The 8,770-nt window shown below is 35.3% G+C and overlaps 1 protein-coding gene across 2 annotated transcripts in view; it reads left to right on the top strand.

Annotated features, from left to right (window-relative positions):
- LOC135470154 (uncharacterized) overlaps positions 1-8,376 on the top strand; it is a 64,859-nt gene extending 56,483 nt beyond the window's left edge. For both annotated transcript variants that reach the window (XM_064748930.1, XM_064748931.1), the window contains 12 exons: positions 856-1,029; positions 1,442-1,567; positions 2,130-2,284; positions 2,964-3,039; positions 3,209-3,427; positions 3,811-3,965; positions 4,375-4,581; positions 4,875-4,938; positions 5,214-5,391; positions 5,684-5,794; positions 6,099-6,242; positions 6,521-8,376. In XM_064748930.1, coding sequence (XP_064605000.1) covers positions 856-1,029; positions 1,442-1,567; positions 2,130-2,284; positions 2,964-3,039; positions 3,209-3,427; positions 3,811-3,965; positions 4,375-4,581; positions 4,875-4,938; positions 5,214-5,391; positions 5,684-5,794; positions 6,099-6,242; positions 6,521-6,780 — 1,869 coding nt within the window. In that variant the 3' untranslated portion in view covers positions 6,781-8,376. The remainder of the gene's footprint in view (positions 1-855; positions 1,030-1,441; positions 1,568-2,129; positions 2,285-2,963; positions 3,040-3,208; positions 3,428-3,810; positions 3,966-4,374; positions 4,582-4,874; positions 4,939-5,213; positions 5,392-5,683; positions 5,795-6,098; positions 6,243-6,520) is intronic.
- Positions 8,377-8,770: the final 394 nt, after the last annotated feature.

Here is an 8,770-nt window from a genome sequence, read left to right on the forward strand (position 1 = left end):
ACCCCCAGTGCTTGTAATTGCTTAAATTAACCTTGTGATTTCAATGTGACTTGTTTAGTGTCAGAAGCAAAAGCAATTTGTGCCATCTGACGTCTGGGGGAGGGAACCAGCCAATGGAACCTTTGAACCCCCTGTGAAGCAAATAAAATGTAGTTTTAAAATCTATCAATGTCCTAATGTGAAAGACTTCCAGCAGATTTCACAACATTTTACAGCCTTAATGTGAGAACACTGCATAAATGATGATTGTCAAGAAGACTTCATGGATGTGCACATTGGCCCAAACACTTGTAACCACATCCATACGTTGTTTACACATTGCAAACAACTTTGAATTGTTAAAATAATATTTGAGTTTATTTTGATGTATATCTTACATGTATCTCCCAATTTTGATTTTTGTCTGATAAAGTTTTTCTGCTGAAAACAGAAGAAAAAATGGGAAACACAAGGCGCCTGTGTTAAATCCAATTGCGCGGAAAATCAAACCATGTTAAATCGAGGGAGCAGTGTATATCTTTATATTTGTTTGTAAACTGTTTCTTCTTTGTTTGGTGCAGTTGCAGATTTGTTTTTAGCATCAGTAATTTTTTTTAAAAATGGTTTTGTATACTGGTAATCTGGTGTTTAAATCAGTCAAGATTTTTTTGTACTGATGATATGTTTTCTCATTTTTCAGTTTCCTGGTAGCTCTTTATTCTGTGATCATTTTCATGTAGAGTATTTTAACATTTTTGAAATTAAAATTTTTAACAGCCCCCAAAGATGCAAAGTCAGGAATATTATTATTAAGCAAAATACTAATTTTTTTTATCTAAACTAAATTTTTTTCTGGCAATGTTGTGTTCACTGCAGGCCATGTGCACAGTAGATAGACTGAACAGCAAAATATCTGAACCACTGATAATAGCCTGGCCAGGGGTCAAATCCCCTGTTCTTGAGCGTATACCGACGGTCAGTTCCAGAGCAGTGAGGGTACGCTGGGAAACACCATATTGTACAGAGGGAGTGACAGTAAAACACTTCAAGGTAACTTATTTTTGTGACATTAATTTGAACTTCGAGTAATCTATTTCACCTAAAGCTTAGTATTTTGTAAGTTGCACATTTCGCTTGATTCTGATTGAATTATCTACCTTATAGAGCCAACTAGGATTTCTTTTCTGAATGTGATAAATTTCTTATCAGAAAAACTTACGTTTTGGCATTACAAATATATTGTTTAAGGCCTTTATCAGCTTCTGGAACCACAATTTTTCATACCAAACTTCAGGTGAAATAAAGTAAAAGGAGGCTAAGATATATGCTAATCAGATGTTTACATGTAATTATGTGGATTTGGTTTTCACGTTGAAAAAGCAATGCAGAAAGCAATGAAAATTTCTGTTGAAACAGTTCATTCTCAGATTTCATGTTGAAGATTAATCTGTTTCCCCCATAGCTGCTATGTGTTGATGTGAACACCGGGAAGACTGTCCAGTCTCTTGGACCTTTGCACCCAAACATGAGAGAGGCAGAGATCAGGGGTCTGCACAAGTCTAGCTACAGTCTCTACCTGGAAACACATGTAAGTGTGGGATTTCTCAGGATTTCTGTCACAAAAAATCTGAAAGATAATGCACACAGTGGGAAAAAGTATTTGTTAGTTTGGTTCTATTGTTACACAACTGGGTGTTTAGGAAGTACTATGTAATATTCCTTGACCAATGAGTCGGAATGGTTAAACCCAGCTCTTGGTAATGTAATAGCAACCTTACGTCCAAACGTTGATAACATGTAATCATATAAATGTAATAACATGTAGTACCTTCCTTCCTTTTTCCACTCATAAACATTATTGTCATGGCATACAGGATATATTCTAGAAAATGATGTAAAATACTTTTCAAATTTTGTCCAACAACTACATGCCATTGTTAAGAAGTATCTGCGAACCCTTTAGACATTTGTAGAAACAGATTGAAGACAAATTCTTTTTTTTTTCTACATTGAAATGATAGAAATATTGACCAGGTAGTAGTTATTTTGTATTTGTAGCGTAGTTTTAATCATAAATCACCTGTGTATCAAAAGTTCCTTGCAAATGTCTTGAAAGTGCTGACCTGACAAAACCCCTTACCTTTATACAGGTACATGGAACTAGTGATGTGGTGGTCTCGACTCCCATGAGCACCCACCCTGCTGTATTACCTGATCCCCCAGAGTTGGTTGTGTCGGTGATTGGGCTGGAGGAGAGGAGGCAGCTGAACCGAGTGACAAGCGAACTTGTCAACAAGAGGGACAGGTAATGCTAAAACATCTGACGCCCGAAAAGTGTGTGATATATGTTGAAACATGTGTCGAGCATGGCTTAGCCAAAATAAAAAGTGGTGGTCTGTGTTGCCAAGTGGTTAGCATAGTAACATAGCACAATGATTCAGGAGCGTCTCAACACCACAGTTACTGTGAATTCAAGTTCAGCTCATATGGCTTCCTTTCTTATTTTGTGTGGGAAGGTTTGTCAGCAGCCTGCAAATGGACATGGGTTTTATGTAGTAGACATTGACCCAGTTTACTCCCACCACAATGCTTGAAAAAATAAAGAAGTAAAGAAAATAAGAAACACTGGTACTTCTTTCAGTTAAATTCCGCACATTCAGGTGCCTAATTTGAACATATGAAAACACTGTTTCTCTCTGGGAATCCATTGACTGTTTGATCTGATTTTCCAGACATTGTTTACAGACACAATCAGTGTACTTGTATTTGTAAGATCACATCAAAATAAGACAATTTAATGAAATCAGTACAACATTTTGTATTTATTTATTTGATTGGTGTTTTACGCTGTACTCAAGAATATTTCACTTATTTGATGCCGGCCAGCATTATGATGGGTGGAAACCTGGCAGAGCCTGGAGGACAACATATTGTAGGCAACAATTCTACTGATATTCATGATTATTATGTTGTTTACTCCACAGACTGATTAGAAAGGTGGGACATCAGATCAAAAAGATGGGAATTGCAAACCATGCCAAATTGAAAGACAAAAATCAGGTGCGAATAAATTCACTGAAACTGTATGGTAATGGTATCTTGAATAGTTATATGTACTAAGTAATAATAAATAACACAAAAAGTTTACCAAGATTCTATTCATTTCTGCTTTCTGTCAAAGGACATATATCATGATACCTATTCTAGTTCATTAAGACCTTATTTACAGGAAATCCTGAAGGCAGCTCAGACTTTGTCCACTATTGAGGACCTGTTAGAAAGCTGCTTCCACGGATTGGCTGAGTACTCAGGTCATGTGATGGTGCATTTGAGCTGGCAATGTATACAGACAAACAGGGATGTTGAGGTCACAGGGTACCAGGTGTTGGTGGATGGAAAGCACTATGGGAATGCTCTTGTGCCTGGAGTCAGAGGGGTTAGGGTCAAGGTAAGAGGTCAACTCTTAAACTTTTGTACATTCTCTGTTAATAAAAAAAATATTTTGTAAATTTGAGATTTTGTTGCACTTTCATATTGATAATTCTTTATTTTATCTTGAAGCTGTATTTCTTCGTTGATATAGTGTGGATTGTTTGCATATGATTGGTAATAATTTCTTGTGGAACTGAAGATTATCACAGGCTTTACATACATTATCTTGACGTATTAGGCATATATTGATTAAGTGTTATTTGAATTCATCTCTAAACTCAAGCAACCCACATGTAATACAGTATATCTCCAAAATGTAATTCATTCTTTTCAGGTTGAAGAATTAAATGAATATGTGTTAAACAAAAAAGCACTGATTCCTTCACTCTGTTCTTCTAGTTGGATCTGGACCAGCCCAGCCACACCATCAGTGTCTTAGCCTTGACCAGTAATCAGATTGTTACCTCTGAATCTAACGAGGTGAAAGTTCTGACTGAAGCTTTCCAGCCATTCTCCTTCTACTGCTACCATGATGTGCACCGCAGATCTGTCAGGTATACTGAGTAGGCATAACGTTTAACTTAAATTTCTGTTTTACAAATCTGTCAAGCACGTTTGCTAGAGAGATATATCACTTTACTGCATGCCATCATGGATGTTATGCCTGGTGCATACAGCTTTATCGATTTTGTACCTGAAGAATAGTTGTTGTTTTTCATTTGAGTTCCTGAAGGGTAAAAAGTTGCAGTCACAACTTTGGTTCCAACTTAAATCTTACGGTGTACTACACCTTAAGAAATTCCCATTACCTTCATTCATGTCTTACTACATAACACACTGCTGACTGGTAAAACTTACGACTTTCATGTACAACTTAACTCAATTTTGTGACTGACCTCTTGTTGGTAAAATGAAGTCAAAATGGTTTTAAAGACTGGAAAGTTCTTTTTTTTTGTTCTTTAGTTGGCCATCCCGGGGATGCTGTCGATTTGATGACTCTGTCATTTATGAACGACAGCTTGCGAAGAAGCTTGCCAATCAGGGGCTTCTCAAGAAACAAGTACCGCCTCCAGCATGCAGTCTCCTAGATGTCTTTGATGGTGAATTTAAACCTCTGCTCACACACAACAAACTGTCCCATGCAACTGTGATGCTGTTTTGGACTCCATGGTGAGAAGCTTATTTCTGCCTAAATCGGCACTAAACAAAGGCTTTGCATTGGTTTTTTTTGAGGTCCAGTTCAATGAATTCTTTAAACATTGTGGATTCAAGTTTGACGACACATTCTATGCAAGATCAAGGGTTTTTTTTCTACCATTTCTACCAAGTTATTCATTGTCAGTCATTTTTTCTGTGGACAAACATCTAGTAGGTAAATAGTCTTGGTTTCTGCTAGTTTTGATCTAAAACTAGGTAAAAACTTAAGTAAAAGAAAAAGTTATTTATATTTTTATTTTTTATAGGTGCTTAGCTTCCAAAGGTGTCATGAATCACTTTGTCAAGTTTGCCAGGGATAATTCCAAACGAGTAAGTCACATTTTTCTTCCATTAACCCCCTTTTTAATCACAGCTTCTTTGAAACAAAATGATCCCAAGATTTTATAATGGTGCATGTATTTTCGACTAAGAGAGTTGTTAACCACTCCTGATCGAAACTTTTATTGAAATATTCCATTTAAATGTAAACCAGAAATAATTATCCCAAATGAAGATAATGAAATTTAATGAAACTGTCAAAAGAGCTTTTATGGTATAAATCAATAAATGTACTTTTGTAACAGAATGATTTTGTATTTTTCCAGCACAACTTCATTGCGATTTCATCAAACTATGATGCCCGTCAGCCTCATGACCGTCAACAGTTGATCCATACCATCACAGAGAATGGCTGGCGGGACGACCTGGCCGTCTGGCACTGCACAAGTCACTGCGCCTCATCCGTGTCCACTCTACCTAACAACATCAGCAGGAGCAAACTTGGTCAGTACCATTGTGTAGGAATTTTTGTGTAATATATAATTGATAAGGGAAAAAAATGATGAGTATAGAATTAAACACCAGTCAAGGCTATCAGCTGCCTTTTCCTTTTAATCCCCTGGGGATTGCCTGCTTTCTTCCAACCTTAATGCTGGCTGCTATCATATAAGTGAAATATTCTTTAGTTCAGCATAAAGCACCAGCCAAATACAAATCAAATAAATAAATTTTTAATACTGGCTAGTATTTCAACATGGTAACAAAAAGTTACAATAAATTAATTTCACTTTTTCAGCCAAACCTGGGCAGTATCCTGAAGATGACTATGACACTGGTGATTTTGTGGATATAACTGAATTACTGGGGATCGCTGGTGTACCGACTTTTCTGTTTATCCATCAAGATGGTAAGTACATGGAACTTCTTAATAAACTTTAAAGAATCAACGCCAATGTGCCATACTTAAAATTCACATACACCAGATTATTAGCAGTGACATCTGTTTAATCACTAGAATACTTTCCATCCTTGTAATACATTTTTGAAATGACAGATGCATAATCAGCTAAAGAAAAAGAGAGCTACGCCCAAATGTAATGACTGTGATAATATTATGTACTTGGTAGTCGAAGATTTGTAAATATTCATGATAAAACTCTTCTATTAGAAGCCATTGTTCTGTGACATTAAAATTCTTCTGTTATTTTCAGGTTACATTGCTTGGCATGGTCGATACTGTGCAAATAGCTATAAAGACTTCAGTGGCTTTATGAACAGAACATTTGAAGAAGTCAGTGGAGGAATGTTGAATCATGATATTACAGACGACACACAAATTGATCCAGAAATATATGGTAGGTTTAATAATCTATATAAAAGACAGTATAAAAAATTATATATGTGTTTATATGAAAAGCTAAAACAGTACCTTAAACCATGTACTCTTGCTTTTTTTTTTAATCCTATAAGCTTTTACATATAAATTTTCCGAATTATTCAAACAGTTGATGGTGGTGAAGCTAAAGCTCTAACATTAAAATATTGGTGATCAGTACATTTAGTTTCTTGTCCTCCAAGAAAAAATGTTTTAAACAAGTATGAAATGATTTATAACATTTCCTACGTATTGCAGATGTATTACTTAAGTTTGAAAGCTCCACCAGCAACCCTTCCACAATGAAGGTTGGTGTAACTGAAGATGTCACTCAGGCTCCAATGCTCCTCCCACTGTCAGACTATCCACCATTCAATAGACGTCCAAAATCCAGCTCCTCCCATCCTGACAACCACCCTGGAAACAAGAAACGATTGTCTTCACACAAGAAAAAGCTTTTGAGGGGAAAGAAGAAAGGCGTGCGTTCAGGGTCTAACACTGTGCTTTTCTCAACATGAGAGAAGTTTTTATTTGGCTAAACAAATCAAAACCTACCAGCATAAATAAAATACGCTCTTCATGGTGTCACGTACCGTTTTATACTAGATATTTGTTGTCATAGTTTCCTTTGATTTTAATGGAGTATTTTAACATAAGTTAATGTTTGTTTGTCACTACAAGCTGTGATTAGTTGTGTCAATGTATTCAAATTCAAAATTTGAGTGAATATTCAACAAACTATATTTCATTCTATTGTAGCTTTACAACTAAAATCAAATCACTGCTGGTGAAAAATAAACGTGAGCAGGTTTTAATGCAACACTTGCTTTATAACACAACTTTATGCTCAGTATTTTCTTTGTGCTCAGCACAAAGAATCATTTTCTTAAATATTAATTACGAAATAACCAATTATATGCATCTTGTGTAACTGTTTTTTAAGTTAATAACAGTTTGAACACTGGTATGGTCTAATTTTTGTTGAGATGGAAACATAGAGAGAATGATGGTTATTGTGATAGATAGGACAAATACTTAGGTGGACAGACTGAGCATTGCTCATTGCATGGGGTGAAAGAAGAAACGTTCACCAGGTGAAGTATGGTGAAATTGTCTTATTATGGCAACAGGTAACAGCTTCTGAACAAATACATGTAAGCCTACATCTGTCATCATAATTGGAATGGTTACCCCCCTTTAATACAAACAAAAATTCCCCTGCCCAAGGTTGCAGGGTAGGGTAGTGTGTTGTAACTGCTGGTAAAAGATCTGTGCCAAATACATGGTGGTTTATATGTGTACCTGTATGTAGCAAAGGATATTCAGTGCTGTTGTAATAATGTCATAGAACTGTGACAGAAGACTGAAATAGATTTTACCTATATGAGGTACACATACTTTCATGGGAAACAGTTTGGTGATAAATGGGTATGATGAACTGCTCATTGTAATGCAAAAGGCTGCTGGGAATTGGATTTGAATATAAAGTCATAAGTGATATTTACTTTAGAATACTAGGTGAAGTATGAAACCTTATATGCAAGTGTAAACAATAACGTGTATCTCTATTGATACTTGTAGATTTTGACACAATCTTTATAAATATATATATATTTTCTGAAAATCTCTAGCCACTAACTTTGTACATGAATATTTTTCATCTTGCACGACTTCTGTGATAAGCCAAGCTTTTGGTTACCCATACATCAAGTTTATATGAATGTGAAATTATGTATATTACAGTTTTTTTTGTTCCTTTTTATGTGCACATTTTCGAATACCTTTCTTTGTAAGGATTTATTTTTTCTCTTATCTGTGATGTCATTCTAATGATAATTACAGTACACTTGAAGTTTGTGAGATTTATACCGTATCTTTTATAAAGTATTCCGTTTTACTTTCAGGATATGATTAAATTGAATATTTATTGGTCCAAGCTTGTGAGATAATGTTTCAGCCATATTCTTATAGTATTTCATATAAAAAGGCTTTTTCATCCATATACTCGCAAACTGTACCAGGAATTCCTGTGGCTACCAGAATTATATGCAGAACATATCACACCCAGTGAGTTACATCCTCCTAGGTGGCAAATATAAACGATACAATAAAAAACAAAGCACTCGTCTTGAGTGGGATTTGAAGCTGATGTTTTCTTTTTGTGTACATGTAGTTATGACACTTTGACACAAACCTGTGATATATAACAGACTAGAGCGCAGAGCAAAATTTTTAGGTGCAGCTGGTGAAAATTGTTCTCTTGTCAGGTTACCTCAGAATTTTATTCTTACTGACAAGTGTTCTTATTATATATATTTGATTATATATATAATAAGAACATATATATATATATATATATTATTATTATTATAAACTTTTACATATCCCTAACACCTTTGCTTTTAAGTAGAAATCTGTAAGAAAAGGGTGCGGTGATGTTAATTGCAATTTATTAGACGTCACTGAGAAATTCTATTCTCGTGATATGCTTTGGCAGACTAAAACTCC

This window comes from Liolophura sinensis, chromosome 7 (assembly GCF_032854445.1).
Source record: "Liolophura sinensis isolate JHLJ2023 chromosome 7, CUHK_Ljap_v2, whole genome shotgun sequence".
In the NCBI taxonomy this organism is placed as follows: Eukaryota; Metazoa; Mollusca; class Polyplacophora; order Chitonida; family Chitonidae; genus Liolophura; species Liolophura sinensis.